The 23,587-nt window shown below is 39.4% G+C and overlaps 3 protein-coding genes across 7 annotated transcripts in view; 1 reads left to right on the forward strand and 2 right to left on the reverse strand.

Moving 5' to 3' along the window:
* LOC134538873 (farnesyl pyrophosphate synthase-like) overlaps positions 1–12,533 on the forward strand; it is a 30,675-nt gene extending 18,142 nt beyond the window's left edge. For both annotated transcript variants that reach the window (XM_063380448.1, XM_063380449.1), the window contains one exon: positions 11,200–12,533. In XM_063380448.1, the coding sequence (XP_063236518.1) occupies positions 11,200–11,418 (219 nt within the window). In that variant the 3' untranslated portion in view covers positions 11,419–12,533. The remainder of the gene's footprint in view (positions 1–11,199) is intronic.
* Positions 6,562–9,244, reverse strand: LOC134538872 (piggyBac transposable element-derived protein 4-like). The gene is made up of 2 exons (XM_063380446.1): positions 9,155–9,244; positions 6,562–8,794 (listed from the first exon to the last, which is right to left on the reverse strand). Exon 2 carries the CDS (start codon positions 8,789–8,791, stop codon positions 6,830–6,832), a length of 1,962 nt encoding a protein of 653 aa, XP_063236516.1. The 5' UTR covers positions 8,792–8,794; positions 9,155–9,244; the 3' UTR covers positions 6,562–6,829.
* LOC134538870 (TBC1 domain family member 25) overlaps positions 11,738–23,587 on the reverse strand; it is a 37,410-nt gene continuing 25,560 nt past the window's right edge. For 3 of the 4 annotated variants that reach the window (XM_063380442.1, XM_063380444.1, XM_063380443.1), the window contains one exon: positions 11,738–23,569. In XM_063380442.1, the coding sequence (XP_063236512.1) occupies positions 21,926–23,569 (1,644 nt within the window). In that variant the 3' untranslated portion in view covers positions 11,738–21,925. The remainder of the gene's footprint in view (positions 23,570–23,587) is intronic. The other variant, XM_063380445.1, reaches the window with a different exon arrangement.

Below are 23,587 nucleotides of genomic sequence, written 5' to 3' on the forward strand. Positions count from 1 at the left end.
TCCTACCCATAGTAGCGAACAAACAAACAACGACACATGGACAAAGAGTACTACTAGAAATGTATGTTCACACACATCACAGGTTCATCATTTTTTTGGGGACCCTGTTCCTTTTGGGGTATCGTTGACTACTGGCATCACCACTCACAAATACACTGTCTTCCCCTTGCACAAACCCCTTAAACCCGCTTTCCGCATCACTACACCTACTCCTTTCTTCATTTTGGACACTGCCAGCTGCACTTTCCATCAGGTTTTCCTGTGGCTCCTTTTCTGTCAGTGCTGCCCTGCCGCCTGTAGGCTCCGAAGTTGAGGACGTTTGGTGGCAGGGTGGCAGCTGTGTTTCTCTACCACTGACCCGCATGTTGTTGCTGCTGACTGTGTTTGCCTCCATCTGCGACAACGGCGGAAGGGGGCGAAGCTGATCTAGGTGGCGGCGATGGGTGACTCCGCTGGCCCCTTGCACACTGTACGTGAGTGGACCCAACTTGCCAACGACCACCCCCTTCTCCCAACTCTGTTTCCCACGCGCATAAACGGTAAACCCAACACTGTCATTCACCTCAAAAGCTCTGTTCCTGAGGGCGGAACGTGAGACCACCGAACCCATTTGGCGAGTTGCAACAGTGGTGGCTACAGACGGGGCTAGTAACGACAAACGGTTACGAACAACCCTACCGAACATTAAACTGCTAGGTGACTCCCCCGTGACTGTATGGGGGGTTATTCTGTAGCTCAACAAGAAGCGGGGTAAGGCTGTGTTGAGCGGAACATTAGAGTGAACCAATGACTTGAGTTTGTTTTTAAAGGTTCGGACCATGTTTTCCGCCAGACCGGTTGAGGAAGGGTGATACGGAGGTGAAAATGTGTGCCTTATGGCATTGTGTTTACAAAAACGATTGAACTCTTCCGACGAGAACTGGACACCATTATCTGAAACTAGCTGTTCTGGCAACCCGTATACAGCGAACCACCAACGCAACTGTGTTATCACTGAATCCGACGTAATACTGGGAAGAACACTGATTTCTGGCCATTTTGAATAGCTATCCACAAGGACTAGGAAATGCTTTCCCATGAATGGACCGGCGATATCCACATGAATTCTTTGCCAAGGCCGGTCGGGCCACGCCCACGGCAGCAGGATTGACTTGTCTGGCAAGGACTTGTTCTGGAAGCATGGGTCACAAGAAGAAACTACCCTCTCCAAATCCTTGTCTATCCGATGCCACCATACATACGAACGTGCCAAGGCTTTCATTTTGCATATACCAAAGTGACTGGTGTGCAACTCCTGCAACACTCGATCCTGCAAGGCTTGGGGAATGACGACCCGGTGCCCCCACAAAACGCAGCCCCCTTCTAGTGCAAGTTCGTTTCTTTTGTCATAAAATGGTTTGAGCGTGTCGGACAGTTGCGTGGCCCAACCATCTCTAAGACACCTAATGACTTTACCTAACACTCCATCCCTTTCAGATTCTCGCCTGATTTCCTGAGGCATCACTGGCAAAAACTCTGACACTCCAACATCCAAATATGAAAATTGGGTTGAAGAAGGCTCAACATTTGGAAGTGGCAACCTAGAGAGGCCATCAGCATTCGAATTGGCGTCACCTTTGGCGTACTGAACTGTGTAGTCGAAACCCTGAAGAAGCACTGCCCAACGCTGCAGCCTATTGGCAGCGAGCTGCGGAATACCACAATGGCTACCTAGAATGTGTGTTAATGGTTGATGATCGGTAATCAGGGTAAAGCTTCGGCCGTACAAGTACTGAAAGAACTTTTTAACTCCAAATATAATTGCTAAGGCTTCTCTATCTAGCTGAGAATACCCTCTCTCTGCAGACGACAAGGTGCGAGAAGCAAATGCAACTGGCTTCTCTTCCCCGCTGGGTAGGATGTGGCTTAGGACTGCTCCCACACCATATGGGGACGCATCGCATGACAAACGAACTGGCAAATCCGGGTTGTAGTGTATGACAACATGTGAAGAGACAATCAGCTGTTTTAACTCTTTGAAGGCAGAATCACAGCTTTGTGCCCAGACCCACTTATGACCCTTTTTCAAAAGCTCATGTAAAGGTGCCAACACCGTGGCTAGGTTAGGCAGAAAACGGGCATAGTAATTAACCAGACCTAGCCATGCCCTCAACTGGCTGACACTACGAGGTGGCGGCGCATCTACTACTGCTTTGACTTTGTCATTACTCGTATGCAACCCCTCCTTATCTACCCTATGCCCCAGAAAAGAGACTGATGAACGGAAAAATGCACATTTCGCTTTATTTACCTTGAAACCAGAGTCCTGCAGACGTTGTAACAGTCCATGAAGATTTCGCCAGTGAATTTCCTTGGTAGCGCCTGTTACCAAAATGTCATCTTGAAAACACACAACACCTTCTAACCCCTGTAGGACTTGCTCCATTGTGCGTTGAAAAATAGCGGGGCAAGACACTATTCCAAAAGGGAGTCTGCTAAACCGAAACAATCCTCTATGCGTGTTGATAGTGCACAGCTCCTGCGACTTCTCATCGACCTGCAACTGCTGGAAAGCCTGGGAAAGATCAATTTGAGAAAACTCTATCCCCCCTTGCAGCTTGGAAAACAACTCATCAACTCGCGGTAAAGGATAATGTTCCACAATGAGGTTAGGGTTGACTGTGATCTTAAAATCAGCACAAATACGGACCGTACCATCACGTTTTGCAACGGGAACGATTGGGGTGGCCCACTCACTAAATGACACTGGATGAAGTACACCTAACCCCAGAAGCCTGTCTAGCTCTTTATCAACCTTACTCTTAAGCGCAAAGGCCAGGGGCCTAGCAGGTAAAAAGACTGGTGCTGTCCCTTCACGTACATGCAGTGACACCTTACTTCCAATGAACGTACCCAAACCGTCATCGAACAAAGTAGGGTACTGTTTGGTAATGACACTCAGCACTGACCTGTCCTCATCTGAAGTGGCCCTGATATGGTTGAGACTCGGTTTTGGCAGCTCTAAAGCATCGTACCAATCCCTGCCAAGAAGTGGAGGGCCTCCATTTGGAACTACAAACAAATCTAGCTTCTTGGGCTTGCTCGATTTCACTTGCACCAGTACTGTAATTGTCCCGCATGGGTGTATTAAACCGTTCGTGTAAGACTTGAGACTAACCCGTGTCGGAGACAAGGGGTATTTTGAAAACTGCATCCTATACAGCCTTTCTGAAATAGCGGATATGGACGCGCCACTGTCGATTTCCATATCCAGGACCACGTCCCCCACCGACACCTCCATAACCCAAGGTCGTGACCTGGCTGCCAACCCACACAACTGGAACACAGACGCAAAATCCTCGTCCGACGTGTGTACACTTTGGCGATCAGGGTCTTCACGCACAACATAATTATGATGGGTCCGGTCCTTTGTATAAGTCGACATGAAGTTCGGACACATTCGTTTAAGATGTCCTATACATTTACAATTATTACACTTGTACTTACGGAACTTGCAGTCACGCACATAATGAGTAACATTTCCACAGCACAAACACCCAGGCCCGCCCTGGTTTTTGACGCCATCTTCCCGCGAACGTGTTTTCACCACATGTACATTTACTGGTCCCTCGGTCTGTTCCGCCGAGCCGTGTGAAATTTCAACTTTCGGCACATTTACATGAAGGGCTGCATTTCCTACGGCCGCTTCATGCTGAACTGCTATGCCTACTGCCTTTTCGAAGGTGAGGTCATCGGTTTCCAGGTAAAGCCGCTGGGTAATGTTTCTGTCCCTTAACCCTACCACAAACTGGTCACACAAGGCGGCGTCTAAGAAGGTACCAAAATTGCAAGAGCGCGTTAATTTCCTTAAATTCACCACAAAATCTGAAACTGTGTCCTGTTCTTGTTGGACACACTTGTGGAAGTTGTGACGCTCGGCAATCACAGACGGCCGTGGAGAAAAATGGCTCGTCAACAAAGTGACTAGCTTGCTGTAGGTGCGCTCCGATGGCTTCTTGGGCTCACACAGATTGCGTAGCACTTCATACGTTTGTTTCCCTACAGACGAAATAAGGATTGCACGTCGTTTAACTTGATCATCTGGCTTGTCTCCCACGCCGTTTGCGATGAAAAGCTGTTCCAGCCTTTCGACATACGAGTCCCACGTGTCCTCGCCGGGCGTAAAACTTTCAACTTTAAACCCCGACATTCTTTCTGAACATTACACGAGCCGTAATGCACGCAAAGAAACCAATCCCATCCTCGTCGCCAATGTAGTAACCTTGGGATTACAATGTACAAAACTGCCACCAGTCTTTGTTTGGCCGTGTGTCACCAGCCTCCATCCCGGAACTGTGTGTCCGGACGTGCGTTGCCAACCTGGCAGCACACAATATACCACAAGTATAATATACTCAGAAAAAAGATTGTTTACGATATCAAAAATATAACTGCATTACATTTCATTTTTTGTGAATAAATTAACATTATATACAGCTTACATGATTTTTAAAAGCATGTTCATTACCTTCGCTTTCTGCTAACTTGAATTTCTAACACAAATTAGATCTTTTAAACTTGCATACAGTTAGACGAAACATGTGCTCGAAAACTGCCAACAATCGAAGATATCTTAAGATGTAAATTGCAAATAATGTTATAACTTACAAACTTTACAGACCTTGCATTATTACATCAATGTATTTATTTGAAAAAAAAAAAAAACTTTTTATCTCAGTATGATAGAAACGATAAGAAACAATTATACACCACACTAAATAAAATGTCAAAGATGCTTAATTTTTATTATATAAACTATAAATTAATTATCTCGCTTGGTGAAAACAATAAATCCATCCAGTCTTGCAGTTCTTCACAATCGTTAAGGCCCGTTCCACAATGACACGGAAACGGAGACGGAACACGGAAACGAAGACGGATTTCACGGAACAGAGCCTCTACAATAGCACGCAAACGGAGACGGACCCGCACGGACCTGCTCAGCAGTGCTGAAGTCTTCCGTTTACGTTACTCCGTTAGACCAATAGGAGCACGCTATTTATTCACTGCAGTTGTCAAGCTACAGTTGCGCGTTCATGTTAATTAAGATATTAGTTTTGACTAATGTTGGTTTCCGTATTTTCGACTACTTTTTTATGCGTGAACAACAAAACAAGATTTGTTTTGAAATTTGAATTGTGCACGTGGGTTTCATCATGACGAATTTTGATGAACATTTAATTTTCATGGTTAAAGATATACCTGCTATATATGAGAATACGGAGGACTACTTTACCACCGCCACAACGCAAAAAAAAAAAATCGACTTACTACATTACCAAGTTAACAACCATACATTTCGATTTAACAGGTAGCTCACTTGATACTCGTAGTTTTCAGTTACGTCACGCTCGCTCTTTCTTATTGGCCAAGATTTCTTACGGGTCCGTGTATTGTAGAACGAGAAAAATACGGACGGAACGGAACAATACTCCGTTTTCGTCTCCGTTTCCGTCTGTTCCGTTTCCGTGTCATTGTGGAACAGGCCTAAGGGCGTATGACCCGTTCCAGGTCATGATTTTAGATTTATATTAATCACTGATCAACTTTTAGACATTTTCAATCGTTTAACTTTCACGAAATGAAAAATATATATAGTTGCATACTTTTTGCATAATTAGCTGCCAAAGTTACATTTTTAACCTTTTTGGGTTGTACAAATAACGAGCAGGTGGCACAAAAAAAATTTAGTTGAATATACTGGCGGGAAGCCTTAATTTCACAAACGAGAGAGCCAAAACCCGAAGTTCCCCGAAGTTCGTGTTTTTTTCCGTATCTTTAATGTAGCTATTCTAACCAAATCAACCGTCCACAATGTTTTAAAGTATTTATAATGTAGCTAACCTAACATAATTGACCATTAATATCCTTTTATCAACACCGCCATATTTATTTACACTGAACAGAAAGAAACAACCGAAGATACACGTTCGGACGTTGCCTTTCTCGTCTGTGAAATAGATTCCCATACACTGGCAAACGTAGTTTCCATGACCACATAAATAACGTTTAATTATAAAATTTACAATATTTTTTTTAAACTTTTATTGTTCTGTACAAACATTTCTGAACGTTTACTATTAAATTGTTGTGCTGTTGCAATGTAAGTTGTAGGAATTGATTTCGCTTAAAGCGGGAAAGTTGGTAATGCATTTATACTGTTGGGAAAATGGCGGAGTAAGTTAAAGATACTTTTTAACTTGAATTCGTAAATCCCTGTTACGTTAAAATGAAGGTCTAACTTATTAGCTAAAGAATTATACCTATATACGTCCAATTTCCTTATATTTTCTTACGTTACATATGAAATTTATTTGGAAATTTACAAAAATAATGAAAGAATCTGTCACGGTCGATTCCAAAACCATATAATTGTGAATCCCACTATTATTGTGGAATATTGATGGAACCGACTGTTTCGACTCTATGGTGTTCTCGAATAAAGGTAGAGTATTAAACATTGGCAGACTGGTGCAAATTAATGACCGACGGCCAACTTGGAACGTAATACCACGGCTGCCATCTTGGAAGACTGTAACCTTAACCCTTTATAAGGCAGTACTATGAAATGTTATATTTAGACAGTTTTATTACTTTATTTACAATACAGTGGAAATAGTATCATACACAAAACCCTTATATAACAATGTTTTGCGTTAGTTTTTTCAAAATAGCATGGGAAATTATTTCCCATGGCCTGCTCAAATATTTAACAAGTGGGAATAATATTCCCATGGCCTACAAAAAGACACAAATCTTAACTGCTTTTTTCATGTTCCAGCAAAATTCTTCACTTTGTATGAAATGTCTTAAAGCACGGGACACTACAGAGTGGTACATCACACTGACTGCAACCAACTCTTGTCCTTTTTTCGTGTTTACTGGAGGAACACAGTCTGCATCTTCTGAATGATGCCAATTCAACAGGTAGATGTACACCAACATTTGAAAACCTAGTTTCTAAAGGAACTCCAAGGGGTTTGCCATCTTTATGGAAGCGTTTTTTCAAATAGTTGGCAGAAATAGGACCTTTCCGTTTTCGAGAAGAAAAATTACCAATCAAATGCTTTGCAACACTGATATGATAGTCAAGATGTTTGCATGAAATTTGACCTCTGTCACCAGAAAGTGTGTACAAAATGAACGAATTCACAAGTGCAGCATCTACCAGAAAATAAAAAATTCGGTGCCACCACTTTCTGGAACGACGTGACACAGTGTATGTTGCACGTATCTGGTCAAAACGATCTACACCTCTCATATACATAGTGTAATCTCTTACTGCTTTTGGGCATTTGACTAAAGTTCTTGTACCATCATTCTGTGTACGTTTCACTTCGACAATATCTTGAGGATTATGTGCAGATGATAGGATGTTTACATGCCTGTTGTCTTTCCACTGAATTGCACACACAAAAGCTTTCACTGAGTAAACATGCTCTCCTTTTGCTAACTTGTTCTTCTTCTTTAGTAGTGGTGGTAAGTCTCGTCTGTTTTGCCTAACAGTGCCCACAGCTGAGAGATTCTTCTGATACAGTATCTCCAGTAATTCTACAGAAGTAAAAAAATTATCGAATACAATCAGAGTAGGTTGTTGGCTGCCAAACAAACTGGAACAGAGCTTAGTAACTACTCTTGAACCAAGTGTTGAACCTAATGCCTGTTCATGTACTTCAGTTCCCTTACCAGTGTAGAAATCAAAATCGCTCATGAAACCAGTTAGTGGATCACATCTCGCCCACACTTTGTACCCACGTTTGATTGGTTTTAGTGGCATATATTGTTTCATACAAGACCGCCCTTTGAAGAGTATCATGCACTCATCAATTGAGTGACATGATGAAGGAGTATACAGTGCCACAAATTTAGATCGAAGAACAGAAAATACAGGCCGTATTTTGTACAGTTTATCATACCCTTCTTCTCCACGCTTTTTGGCCTTTGTGTTATCATTACAGTGCAATGCTTCTAAGATTTTTTTAAATCTTTTACAAGTCATCGTCTGACAAATTGATTCAACTCTGAAGAGTGGGTCTGAAGACCAATAATGGTCTAATGATGGTAACACATGAACAGCCATTAGCAACAACACGCCAAACACCGCTTTCATTTCCTCAACACAACATGGTGTCCAGTGGACCAACTGTTTTTGCTTTGCATATGTATTTGTTTGAGACACTAGGTGCTCAAAGAGTTCATTGTCAAAAATGGCACAGAAAAATTCTCCTGGGCTGCTACACTCAACCAAGTCTAAGGACTGTATTCTAGGTTGCACAGGTACACTAAAATCTGGCAAAGATTCATAAAACTGGGGTACATTCTGGGACCATATTTCTTCATTACTCTGAACTACACACTCGTCTGACTCACTAGATTCTGAATCTGAAGAAACTTGGCCTGCACTAACCCTACTTAGATTTTCATCTAACATTTCATCTGATTTTCGTTGTAGGCCACGAGTTTGTCTGCACGTAGGCCTATTTGCTGACTTTGTTATTGCCCTCTCTTGGCTTTCATTTATTTTTTGTTGTTGCTGGACAAAACCTCTTGTTTGAGGCGTATGCGTAGAAGTTCCTGGGTCACAGACACTCGAAGAAGATGGAGATTGTTGTGCTTCATTTCTAGTTGCTACTGGAACAAAAGGTTCATCTTCATCTGAAGTGTCACCATCTTCTTCAGATTCACTTGCATTTTCAGGCAAAGAAAAATATAGGGCTAATGCTTCTTCTGAAGTTAGTTTCTTAGATGCCATGATCTGAAACCATAATTGGTCAGCATTTATTCCAACTGTCAAATCAATCGATTTTTTTACAGGTATAACAGCTAATATTCTGTGTATTTGCATATTTTAAACAGTTTACATTTAGAAATTAGTTCGGTGAGCTTTATTTATTTTGCAGAAATGCATTGTTTACTACATTCTAAAAAAATTTGGTTCTACATGTGGGTGCTGGGAAATATTTTCCCACATGCATACAACAAATAAATATATTGTATCTTACATAATCTTAAAATTTCTTCACTTGTAGCTCGGTTCATAAAACAGGTAAAGTATAAATAATTATCATATTATAACTTTAAAAGTCATGTAGATATCTACTGCAATATTATTTACCTTCAAATATCAGCTATCCATTTCCACAACACTACTGTAGTCGCCATAGAACAATGTATACATCAACAATAGAAGGTATATATGCGCACTTTCCTAATGTTACACTGGTTTGTCTGGACACCATAAGATAGCAGCACAATGCACAACTGGGAATAATATTTCCTTGGCCTGTTACACGATTAATTATTGAATGGGAAGATATTTCCCTCTGCCTTATAAAGGGTTAAAATGCAGAGATCTCTGTTAAAATGTGGCTGCAATACAGTACAGTACCTAGGGTGTAATTTTAACACCTTGATTCAATTTTTTACCTGAAAGTTCAAAATCTTAAATATATATATACCTATATATAAACACACACACACACACACATACACACACACACATACACACACACACACACACACACACACACCGATATTTAAAAAGAAGTATTTTGTAAACAATGAACTATGGCGTCCTGGATTTGAAACTGGCAAAGGCAAAATGATAAAATTTGTTTAATGATTCCTCCACGATATTTACCATAAAAAGAACCCCAACTACTTTAACTAAGAAATAAAGCACACCAACTAGTATGAAATCATGGCCAACTTGGATCATCCATTTCTTTTGTCTGCTAGTGTTTGCTGTTGCGATCTTGGTATAATGTTTTATTTACTAAGTACATTGTAGTAGAACCATGCACCAGATGAGTGTAGCATATGCCATTTTTTTCGGCCATTAGGGCTGACTCCTTAAAAATCTATAATTATTAACCTAGAAAATTAAAAATTCATAAATAATCAAACATATTTCCTATTAATCTTCTGATTTATTTTATCCATTTCAGTAATTTGTTTGATTTATGGTTAGTGCAAGAAGTAATTAAAGCCAAAAATATTTATGTAATTAAATATCACCTCAATTTTAACATTTTACTATGAAGATCAATGATACAGGTTCAAGAAATTAAAATAAAAACCTTCGTTTTTTACAAATGTAATTTATTGCATAAATTCTACATTACTACAATTACAGATCTTACACATCATAAACATAATTCAGTCAATTCCACATTATTTTGAAAACAGTCCTGTGCATGTCTTGACATGTCATTTCAGGGTATATTTTCACGATGTTTTATTACCTCCTCTATTACACTTGTAACACACTGGTGCCATATTTTTCAAGCAATACGGTCCATGCCGCCTACGACTGCTACAGTGTACAAAAGTCTTATTGCAGTAGGAGCAAAAGTACCCCATTACGTGATGATAGCACAACAGCATTGGTAGATGATGAGGTTGGTGCCACTGTGGGTACTATAGACATCAAGGTCCCCTCTTGGCTGCAGTAACTGCGATCATTGTCTCCTGTAGCATTGTCGATGACGATGATACACCTTCCACGGGAATCTCAATGGTCGTAGACGTAATGCCCTTGCGGCCACGTTTACCATCAAAGTTGCGGATGCTATGTCAGAATGGACCGAAGAAGTTGCAACTATAGATGGTATGCATGTCACATGTCCATGCCCGAAAGCCACGTGACATTGTGGAGCCAATCACATTTGAGTTTTTAGTTTTACATATTGTCATGCTTTATGAGATTATCAGGTCCACAAACTGATACCTACGTGTTTTTTTTTTTTTTTTCCCCCACAGAGAAGAGTTTTCTTGAGCGTTAAATGGATAATGGTATATTTTATAGCACTTTTCATTGATGTTAGAATTCTGTCCTGATGATAGGCGATTGTAATAACTCTGAATGTACTGCCATTGCATCATGTGTTGTAGTGAGTCAAACCACTTTAGAAACACACAGGCACATAAAGTATTGCAAAGAACTAGTTGCAAAATCATCAGGACCGAATTGTAACCCTTGTCTCTACGAACACGTTCAAAGCATGGTGGCAGCGAAACAAACAAATTTTATACTTCTATGTAAAATAATCAAGCTAGGATTAAAAAAAAAAAAATCATCTACTGTATGTTTTCGCTGTCAGCTTGTGAACATTTCATACTGTACGTTGATGTCTTCTTGATGCGACTATCATCCCACAGGAGTGCTACGGGCATCCACTCTGCTCCCACACATCTGTTGTCAAGGATCTCTACGAAGAACTGGACATCCACAGCAAGTACAAGGACTATGAACAGAAGACTTACGACAAACTGTTCGCCAAGATATGTCAAGTACAACACTGTGTGCCACATCATGTTCTCTTTAGCATACTGAATATGTTGTTTAGGAAAAGAACTGATGTTGGCCTTTACCGGTAAATGTGCGAAGAATCAGTGTAACATATGTATATCATTTTCTCCCAAGAAATATCAATTAGCTAGAGGCATGTGGCTAAATGAAAACTGCAATAATTAAAACATAACAGGCCAATAGTGGTAAAGTACAATAGAAATCATTACTTTAAATTTTAATTTGCTGAACTTATTAAAAGAAAGTTTTACCGTTAAATATGCAATTATTATAATGCACAAGCTATATAGTTTGTAGACTGTCAATGCTGTGGTTAAAACAGTGAGTCAAGACACTCAGAGGTGCAGTTTCAAAGGGACACTGGAAGAAGAAATATTTTTGTCACCATTAAGAGAAAAAATTTATTGTCAGGAATATTTACAGTGCAACAATTAAGTACATATTCACCCCTAGGTATCATTACACCAGACATCAGCCATCTTTCACACAGCATGAATTAGATTTAAGCACTAAATTTATTCTGAAAAACATAATACAGTCATACTGATGATCATGTATCCAAACAATAACACTCTTAACTAATAACAATTATAATCATATTTGGGCACAGGGAAGACAAATATTACGGAAAGGTCATCTTTACGCACATAAACACTTCCCTACCTCAGAAATGTGGAAGTGTCCCAAATATCACAAATGACAGGCCACATCTAACTTCAATCAAGCTGCTTCAATTCAGTAAGCTGGCATCGATCAACCTGCTTCTATTCAGATTTTTACCTGCTAAATACTTGTTTCCTAACATGTCTGTACAATCTTAACTGAGTACATACAGTGTACATTCATACAGCAGCTTTTTACGTGTTTGTATTAAACGTTTCTACTTTAGCTGAATAGTATTTCTTGTTTTCAATCTCCTGGTGCAGGATTTAAAAAAAAAAGTGAGCAGCTTAATGATTTGTCTGAAAATAAGTTAACAGGCTTAGTATAAATTTTTGACGAACATCAATAAAATATCAACTTATTCTAGTTTTTGAAACTTTTTTATTTTGTAAATTATAGTATGCAGTTTATGTGGAAAATGCGAAGTTTTTAATCAACTAACATATTTAAAAAAATGCATGTAAAACTAAAATGTACATTCTTAAAATTTACTTTGAAAATAAATTAATTTCAAACTAAAGTATTTTTTTTATAAAAAAAAATGTTTCTAGGGTAAGCTTATAATCTCGAAGAATACAAATCTCTCTAAAACAATCTCTCACAGCAGATAAGCGAGTATCGGGCACTGCTATCACACCAAACTGAATGAATCCACTGGCCACCACGTGTCAGGCGTGAGGACATGAAATTGGCCAATCACAGACAAGCCTGCCAAGACAACTCACTGTTGCCAGCGTCTAAACTTTCTATCTAGCCTGGCTTCTTGCAGGCGCTTGTCCACAATACAGCCAACCTCAATCTCTTCAATTCGTGTTTGGCTAGATGAATGGAAAGATGGGAGTTGCCAAACATAAACCGTTTTAAAATACAAGCTCTGCACACAGCAGTAATGGAGGTGAACTCAAGTAACTACGGTAAAAATTAACTTTATCATGACTTACGGTAGATCCAACTTACGTGATAAAAAAAAAAGATGTGTGGTTAATATCTTGAGTACATATGTAATACTCAAGGAAAAAGAAATCTAACGAGATATATATATATCTCTGAAAGCTAGTAATATTTGGTATTGTGTCATCTCAAGAAGAAACTCACGACAACTAACGAGACTGAGGGAAGGAACAGGAGGGGGGCAGACGGGGAGGGGGAGGGGTTGCTGAACTGGCTCACTAACGAATGAACAAAAACATGGGCACAAATGAGTATCGATGAACAACACCGTTGTCACCAAACATCTTGAAGCCTCCCTTCTCGCAAGGCACGGCCAGTCGCGTTCCTAACACGCCAGTAGAATACTAGCCATCCAGCAAACAACGGTTTCTATTACCATTCTAATAATGGCTCTATTTTTTACTGTGTATATTTTACTAAAATGCTGTTTCTCGCTCTATACGACTGATGACCTTATTCTGCTGAACGGAGCAAAATGTTTTTAGAACAGAACAAAGCACCAAGGAAGTGTGCGGGCAACAAATTTCCCTCCCCTAATCCTCCTCAGCCCCCTTTGGAGATGGTCTTCGCTACTTCACTGTTCACGGCATACGTCCTCTAACTTTTATTCTTGTTTGTCAGTGTTCACCTGAGCCACCGCTGTACAGCTACTGGTGCACTAGCACTGGGACACAGTGCGTTCTAACTGTAATGATGTTCGTATGTTGGACGTACATGTTGCAGCTTGAAGTTACGGACGTGGGTATAAATAAAAAAATATCCGAGTTAATCCTGTAGTTCAATACCATGATCTTTTCGCACACGAGCTACGTATTTTGGCAACAATTTCAGTCGCAAGTTAGACAATCAAACCCAATGAGCTTCAAAATCTTGCGCTGTTAGAAAGTGCCAAAGACAGCCTAGGAACTCAAATGAAGCCTGTTTTGTACAGCAGGATTTCAACTTTAGATTTTTAATCGTTCTTAAAAGGAAAGTTTGGTCTCCAATAAGAGTACTGCTGCTCACCAGCGCAAACAGTTTGGTAAATGCTTTAGGTCTGTGGCCAACGTACAAGCAAACTGCCACGGCTCTGCTAATGCACATGTTAAACAAGTGATAAACGCACAAAAAGATAAACAATTTTTTAAGATAAAACCATGTTAAAAGTGTGGATGAGCAACAGACAACATTCCAACTACTTAAAACTATCTACAATATTCAACACTTTTCTTTCAGCAGATTTGTAACTTTGGCATTCATGACAAAATCTACCACATCTACCAAAACATACACACTTTTTTTTTTTTTAAATTCTTACTGAACTTAAAACTTTTTTGGTAGACAGAATTCTATATTTGATAAGCAATAAAACACATTGTGCTTGTCAGAAATTTGAACCGAGTACACATACTTGTAGACATTTTAAATGCAAACATACAACAAACAAACACAATGTTACATTAAAGTGATGATATTTACAGTGTCGTCATATAAATATTCACAGCACCAATCATAGTCACCATTAACAATATCATTCCTAGTACAATGAGTACCATGTAACTTCAATAAATATGTACAGCAAAAACTACAAACTAATGTGTAAATATTACTTCACGATAAAAAGAGAAAAAAATCTCATTTAAATCACACCAAAAGTAATTGAATGTGTTTGCTTCTCTTAGTACCACTACTGCATGTGCAAGTAGTTATCATTTTTAAGTCGATAAATTGATGTTCATATTGAGAAAAGGCTTAATGTATATGTATATGTCTTTGGAGTAATTTAACAATCATTTTCAATTGATTATCGACTATTCTATAGTACAGTATGCTAAACTTGCAGACAGGACACAGCTAAAAAACTACATACTAACATCAAAAATTTTAGTTGAGTAAATAATTGAACCTCTTGATGGCTAAACATGTTAATCCATGGAACCCATGGCAGCGTGTGCAGTGTTGACAACAATATCAGTTCCCCCAACAAAAGCACGTGCATAAAATTAAAATTATCATTAGAACGTTTCACCCAGAAACAAATGCAGCACGCAGGAACATCATAACCGTGTTCTTCAGAGCACGTCCCGAGCCGACGCAAAGCGAGCACAGAACCACACGCCAGAACGTGACTACACGACTACCCAGATTCTGGCTGCAGCTCGGAGGAGAAAAATGGACTACATAAAGTCAAATAAATGCACGCAGGTTCCAGTTACAGTAAGTATAGTACATTCAAATACAAATTAAGCCTTAAATCAAAATACAGTAGAACCTCTCTATAATGTTTTTCAACAGAGAATAAAAAATAAATAAATAAATAAAAAGAAAAAACATTAAAAGCAGGAAATATCAACTTGGCACTTGTCATTGTTTTAAATTTTTACCAATGGACTCATCCAAGCTATGTGAAGAAAATTTAATGTTAAAACCACTAACGGGAACACTAGCTCGAATTTGCTTAACTTTTTTTTTTGCCATCGTGAAATATTTGGCAAACTAAAACATTGCAGGTCTACTTACGTACATCTGAAAACACCCTAGAATGGCAAGGAATGGATTTTTTTTCTTTTTAGACAAGGGTACCAACAGACAGGAAATAAATGCATTGTTCTTATGGGGAAAATGAGGAGACATAAAAAAATATTATGTTAAAAGCAGGAAAAAATTATAACATGGTTCTACTGTAGTCATGTAATAAGCAGCAAGAAATTAATACAATATTTACTATAGAAATTAACCTGTGGGTTATGGACCAAAACAACATTCATTCAACGATCCTGCTATGCGTAATAGGTTGGAATCAAACTGCAGAAATATGTAACAAGTTGTTTTGTTCGGCTTAAGTGTCAAAAACACACAAGACTTCCCTTGCTACGTTGGACGTGATTAGCGGGAGGTTTCGAGAGAACGCTTTACGTACAGGCTGCAACGTAACACCAGCACTTTACGGCTTCAAAACAACTCTGTGGGACTTTACTTAAAAATGAATAACTGGTGCTAGGAAGAAAATGCATAAAGCGATTTTGTGAATAACTAAGCTATAAAATGTGGCAATGTTAAGGAAAATTCAATGAGTGTTAATGAACTTGTTATTAATTGCAAATGAGCTTTCTATTCAGTATACGTTAACTGTATCAACAATCACTCGCTAGAACTACTTGAGAATGGGCAATTAACATTTTAAAACAACCTGAATCATGCATCACTTTTACCAAATAGTAATGCTCCAGGCATTAAAAATTTATTCACTAATTTTAATCAGGAAACTGCATGAAAATACAATGCTTATAACAAAAAAAACAGCTAGGAAAATATCTACATATACATATGTGAATGTTATACAACATGAAATTTACCGGTATTTATTGTTTATTGACTTTCTCTTAACACCTACAAAATGCAACTACTATAAAATTCAGGAATGTTGATTGGTGCAAATTTGTATAAACAATAAAGTAAATATAATTAAAATGGAGTATACAACAAAAAAAAAAAATTTGTTTTCCTTTTAAAATTTTGATTTAGCTAACAGCAAAACTTGTAAGCATGACAAAATAATTAAATCAAATGATTAAAACAATAATTAACATTGTGGATTATATTTGAAGATACCAAGGAGATTCACATTGTCAAATGTATACGAATTTGGAAAAACCCTGGACTTAAATTGAATAGGTAGCAGAGAATGCCAATAGCAAGAAATTTTTTTATCTAGTAACAAATATCCAGAAATGCAACTTTGAAAAGTTGAAAAGTAGCATGAAAAAAATTGAATTTTGCACACGTTTAGATTATTGGTGTACACTGTTTGAAATAATTAACATTACCTGTTCCATGTGCTATGTACACAATGGAACTCACCAACTGACTTGACCCATTTTGCTTTGGTAATTGCAAAAAGATATTGAAATAGCAAGCATCTATGTATGTTGTTTTGCTGGATTGGCATTGGTCAATTTGTTTTAAAAGGACTGGAAAAGATGGCATTTCCATGGAAGTTAACAATTTAGTTTATTTGGAAAAAACTGTAACAATTAAATGCTACATAAAAAACATTTCATTATCTTTTGCTGTATGACATTTTAATAGTGATGTTTTTCTTCTTCGTACATATCCTATTACTTTTCCACAAGATACTGTAATTTAAATATTTAAGTACGTAAATAAAACTATGATATGTATTTATTAGGTAATCACAATTCAGAAACAAACTTTTAGAGGATTAAATATATTTAAATCCATATATAAATATTATTTCTTGTACATTATTTTTATATTATTTTTAAGTCTTGAGAGATAGATTCGGATTTGAAGAGTATATTTGAGGAACACTTCGTAATTTTATTTTGAGAATTGAATTCAAAAAAATTGGGATGTGACACATTACCAGTAAAATTATTATTTTATTTTCAAACGAGTGACATTTGAAGTATGGTTTCGTTTTGGAATCAACTGGTACCTAACTTTTGGTGCACATTTGATCATCAGCCCATCAGTATTTCATTTTAATTTGACAATTGACTAGCCTTCAGCTTGTCTTGTGCCATGTACTGAACTATCGCCCAACCAAATAATACGCTCAGTTTGTGCTCATCCGAGGTATTTGTAGGTTTGCTTGCGAATGTACGATGTCTGTGACCGAGTCACATTCCGATTTCAGAGCTCGAAATATCTTGAGATGTGCCTTATTGATGGTATGAATTGATTGTGTTATCTTGTTACTTTACAGTAAACAATCAAGAGGTTAATGTTGTTTACCGAGCATACCGTAGAGTGAGCAGGTGTGATTACAAGGTGATGTGTCACTGCCGTGATGTCCCACGACGTAATTATAAATACATAGTACACTTTCATTTTATTTATTTCATTATAATACTGTTTTCCTCATTATTATTATGAGTTCTGCTCATGTATAAGCCTGCATTAAGGTCTCACCGACAATTCAGTTACCACTTAAAAAATAAAATTAATATAATACTAACGAGAATTATCTTAGAATGTATATCTCCATGGTTACCAAATAGCACGCACACATAAACATAACACCTCACAATTTAAACCTAGCAAATTCTGCACGTTCGCAAAATAAATCTCTTAGTAATTAACAACTAACATGCAATGCCAGGTTCTAGAAACATACATAAAGTTTGTGAAGAAATATAGTGGTAACAAATAGTTCTCAAGGGAAATCAATTTTAAAAAAATAATTCCTGGGAGACTATATCGCTCACAATAAAATGACCACCCAATGCTCGAAGAAATTGAGAGAATGAAATGCTCTCAGATTACTGAAGTTGCAAAATAAAAAACAAAACATTACGTATGCTCATAAAAACTTTCATCACAAAACAAAAAAATAAGAGTTCTCCAATTTTCAATGCTTCATAGACAAGATTATATGGTGAATTGCGATAAAAAAAAACAAACAATGAAAAGCATATCAACACGACATAACACCACAGTGCAAGTTAATAAACATAAAAGCACCAAAATGCCAGTTGTATCATGGAATTAAGCAGCACTTAACCTAAACTTAATTAAAATCACAAAAATATAATTCTTGTGTGTTTGAAATTCCAGGAATGTAATTATTTCCCGACAAAAATTGAACCAAAATGCATCTTAGATCAGAGAAAATAATTTAATTTGTTTTATTGTGCATCTCTTATTGAATTGCTTTTAAACCATAAAAGCTCGCTAATTTATTTTTATTATTCTGAATGTCTCTGTTTTAGACCAATTTATTAAAACTTATTTTATCGTAAAAATGCAGCATACAATTACATTATTTTGGTGGTGTATGTATTACAAAACAGCGACGGCGGTGGGAGTTCATACATTCGCAGTGATAACCTTGTATTTGTCCATAAGTGTCGTGCCCAACTCTAAACACATATATGACTGTCTGTGGGCATGTCACAATAAATAAATAAATAAATAAATAAAAATAAATAAATAAAAATAAATAAATATAAATATAAATAAAATAAATAAAAACAATAACACCAAAATTTTCTGTTTTAAAAACAAAATTGGTCTAAAAAAACAAAACCATAAAATCTTGTCTATATTCATACAATTTTCCTTACATGAACTGATTTATTAATAGATTATTCAAGTTATATGAATTTGCCCAACACCAGTGACAAAACCATCAACAGCAGATCATATTAACTATAAAAAAAGCTGTACGTTATACCTGGCAGCAATGACTCGGAACCCTCCACGCATATCAGAAGTGACTGGGAATATTCAAAACTTTCCAAGGTAAACAAAATACTGTGGTGATTAATTTATATTTAAAATTAAATGAGCCCCCACATTTAACGAAGCAGCAATTTTACGAATACTCTCTCAGGAACCGTCAAAAAATCTGAAATTTTAAAAACCAAATTTAAATAATTAGAAATAATTTAAAAAAAAAATCACAATGAAAGCTTAAAAAAATATATTATTATTTAATGTGCGGAGTATATTTTGTGTGGGTCTCAATGATGTTCCTATAATACAAACAAAAAAAGAAATCAGACATTCCATGTTCAATTGCTACAGCCGGAGGGTTCTCATTGCATTATAAGTATTTATTATTTAATGGTATTTTAACTAATAATAACAAATACACACAAAAAATACCAGCTGTATTTGTTCAAAAATTAGAACAATATTTTTATTCGAGGGTGAGGAGTGTCAAATGGACGGCCGCTGATTTTACGAATGTAGCCATTTCAGGAATGCAATCCGTAGAACCGTGAGCATACGTAAAACTGGAGACGTAAAACTGGAGTTCTAGTGTAAATATTTCAAACTATTCCTAATCTTTGAAAACAAACCATTTGGTTAGAACGAATTAAAAAACCTGAAATGTATGACAATTAAGTACGCAAGGTCATCTTGAAGACAGAATAAAATAAAATATGACATTGACAGTGAAATTGTCTTTAAAGCTGGTTTTACACCATGCAATTCACTTCTCACACAGCTCCTTGCATGTAAGCTCTCGTGCAATTATTGCATGCAATCTTTCATTTACACAGCGCAAATTCCCCATGCAATAAACATGCGATCTGTTTTGTTCCCGCCACATTTCTGTACAAATGGATAATCAAAGGAACAAGGCAATTTGTGCACTGACAATGATGTAAATGTTATCTGATGAAGCACGATCGCAGATTTCTAAACTTGTTTTTTTACATCTTCTGTGGTCGTGTTTACACTTAATTCCGACACAGACGTGGCCACAGCTTGTATTGCTTTCTCACGCAAATGTTTGTTATGGTAATTTGGCGATTTTGTGTTGTACAGAACTGGATATTTTTGATATTCATCCAAGAGCCGCAAAACACACTCGGGTGTCCATTCCATGTTTGTAAAGTGCTTGCTTTTGTTTATGTTTACAACTACGCGCGTAAATTTACTACAGAGAACGACCAATCACAGTGCTTGTTCTGCGCAACTTGCATCAAAATATAGAGCATGATCTATTCTCAGATATTGCGCCGTAGCTTGCATCGCGTGTGAAATTCTGAGAATTTTTTATGTGAGCTGCAATGCAATATTAGCAGATTGCATGGAAATTGCGTGCATATTGCGTCGTGTAAATCCAGCTTAAGGTAAGATATACTAAATATATATAGATATGGATACAAGATGGTCTTAACATAAGACAACTAGAACTGTATTATAAGACCACATTAAATACAAAAAGACCATGACAAGAGAGAAAATATATTTAAAAGTTGACCTCGGATACGTTAGATGTAAGTATTAAACCTGGATATTATACCAGTAATCATTAACCTTTGTGAGTATTGCAAATTAATGATGATATTCTAAAAATTCTTACCACACTATTAGTTTATTTAAGTTCATCGGAAAACCTATGAAGTAGATCAATTTATATTTTCTTCATATATTTTGAATTTTAAAAGGATGATTATCATCAAACAATATACCGATTGAAATTTTCTTCGATTCTCTACGTAAGAATATTTGTTAAAGGGAAACTTGCTAATGAGAGTTCCACTGCATATATTGTATTTTATGGCATATAAGACAAGAATTTATACAAGTTTTTCAAGAGCTAAAAGCTAAGCTATTAAAATGGTAAATATTTACTTGGGCGGTATTTCCGAAAAAAAAAATGTTCAAAATCCGAAAATACCTTTATTATATGCTCTTCAACTTCCTCTTTTCATTAAAAGCGGCGGAGATTAGAAATTAAAATATTGTTGTAAAAACAGTTTGAATTGATAGAAAACATTTTCACATGATTAGTAAACATTTGTAAATTTTTAAACAATTTCCCGAAAAATTCGGGAGTAATAAAATTCCCGCCCGGCATTTCGGGAAGCCTATTTTCCCGACTTTTTTCCCGAAGCGTCGGGATCCCGCACACCCCTACTGCTTATGTTTGTGTTCTCTATCTATCCTGCTTTGCTTTATGATTGAAATTTTTTATAAGCTGCACAATATTAAGGCAGGGTACTTTTGTTTATAAAACAGAGCTCCCCTTTTGTTTATAAAACTGCTGGTCAACACATTCCTGAGGCCTCATGTCTTATATGAAAGGACTAAGTTATTTCTAAATTGTAGTTAATGAGGTCACATCGTTCTAAATCCTGTATTGCCTTGTGCGTCGGAAACTACGGTACGGCTGCAAGCCATTTTATGAATTTTATGTGTAACTAGGCCTATGTGTAACTCAACATTCATACCGAAAATTATTTAAACTTTAATTTGATTGAAACTAGACTATTTTTAATCTGGAAAATAATCTGCTTCACAGAACCTTAATGCATTTAACCAACAAATCAAGTCGACAGTCGATCTAAAGAGACTTTAAAAAAGTTACAAAACAACAAAAATTTCTAAAACTATTTCACACGGTAAAAAAATTAGGAATATTTAACACTCAAACAATAAAAGATATCTGTTAACACGTACTGGAACGCCACTGCGGGCGAGCACGAACTGGGGGACGTGCTACCCGAGGGGCGGGGCGTTGTTGTTGAGCGGGGACTGCTGCTGCAGGTAGTCCCGGAACATGCGGCGGGCCTGGTCCAGCACGCGCGTCACGTCGTGCTTGCGCACCATCTTGTCGAAGTGCATGGCCATCTCGTTGTAGTCCATGGCGCTGCGCATGACGTGGTCGCGGTGCTGCAGCAGCAGCGTCACGCACAGGAACATGAGGAAGGGGTTGCCCCCGCCCAGCTGGTGGGGGGCGGGCAGGCAGGGCGGGCCGGGAGCCTGCCTCTCCGTCACCTCCTCGCACGACGTCGTCATGGCCGGGTCCACGGGGGGTGCCCCGCCCCAGCTGTCCTCCGGGGAGCCGGCGGGACCGGGGCCCGGGGAGTCGCACCGCCCCTCACCGGCGCCCGCCGCCCCGTCCTCGTCGTACTCCAGGTCCGCCTGCTCGTCGGGCGTGGCGGGGCAGCGCAGGGGGTTCTCCCACACGAACACCTCGTCGCCGCCGGCGCCCAGCGTGAGCGCGGGGCTGCACTGGCGCGAGCGGCGGTCCAGCTTGCGGCCGGGCCGCGGCTCGCTGCACGCCTCCGCCACCTCCGTGGTCGTCTCGTCGCTCGGCAGCTCCGAGTCGTGCTTGGAGAGCACGCAGTCGCAGCGCTGCCCCGGCGACTCGCTGCGTGGCGACTCGGGCTCGTCGCAGCGCTGCGGGAACGCGGGGCCGAACACCTGGCGGTCCAGGCTCTCCAGCTCCAGGCGCAGCTCGCGCGTCATCGAGGTCGTCACGGGGAAGTACTCGGCGGAGTCGTCCGGCGAGCTGGCGTCGCCCTCGTCCGCCCGCCTCGCCTCCGTCGGCGCGTCGTCGCCGTTCTTCTCCGGCAGCTCCGCTATGGTCTTCTCGTTCTCCAGCAGGTTCAGCTCTTTCTTCAGGCTCATGTTCGGCAGCAACTTGTCTCGTAACTTCAGTTTGTCGGATCCCGTGAAGTTTAGGAATTCGTTCAGATTTTTGACCACTCGAGGCTGCTGTTTCTCCGGGCTCTTCCGAGTCGGCAGGTTCTCCTTCTGCGTCGGAGTATCGGCGGTGTCGGAAGGCATCGTGTCGGCATCGTCGAACCTCTCGTCGGGTCCCGTCGTCAGCTCCGCGGCGTCGGATATGACGAGGCTGGCGGGGCGGAACTCGGTCTTGTTGATGTGGTTGTTGATCCGCGTGGCGTCGTCGTTGGCACGGTTGGCCGACGCGTCCCTGCCCGCCGTGCGCATGCTGGCGTCGTCCATGCTGGCGAACAGCTTGGCCCGGCGCTGCTCCTTGGAGACGATGCGGCCGATGGTGGTCTCGTCCAGGGACTGGTTCTGGCGGTACGGCGACTTGCGGCCCGCGAGGCTCGCGATGGAGTGCAGCGACGCGGAGGAGCTCTGGCGACGCAGCGCGCACACCTTGGTGTAGGCGTTCTCCCGCAGCGACTTGACGGCGGGCGAGACCGCGGCGGGGGCCTCGCCCTGCGGCTGGGGTGGCAGGGGCTTCTCGAAGAGGGGCAGGTCCCCCTGGGGCGACATCTGGGGCAGGGAGCTCCACAGCACCTCCAGCATGCGCAGAGCGTCCTCGAAGGCAAACTCCCGCTTCATCTCGAGCAGCAGCCACCGGTAGCAGAACAGCAGGTCGTCCGCCTGCAACAGCACGTGGCG

This window comes from Bacillus rossius, chromosome 14, assembly GCF_032445375.1.
Source record: "Bacillus rossius redtenbacheri isolate Brsri chromosome 14, Brsri_v3, whole genome shotgun sequence".
NCBI lineage: Eukaryota > Metazoa > Arthropoda > Insecta > Phasmatodea > Bacillidae > Bacillus > Bacillus rossius.

Bases quoted from the DNA above. Each gene is read 5' to 3' on its own strand.
- LOC134538872 (XM_063380446.1), bottom strand. From the start codon at position 8,791: ATGGCATCTAAGAAACTAACTTCAGAAGAAGCATTAGCCCTATATTTT.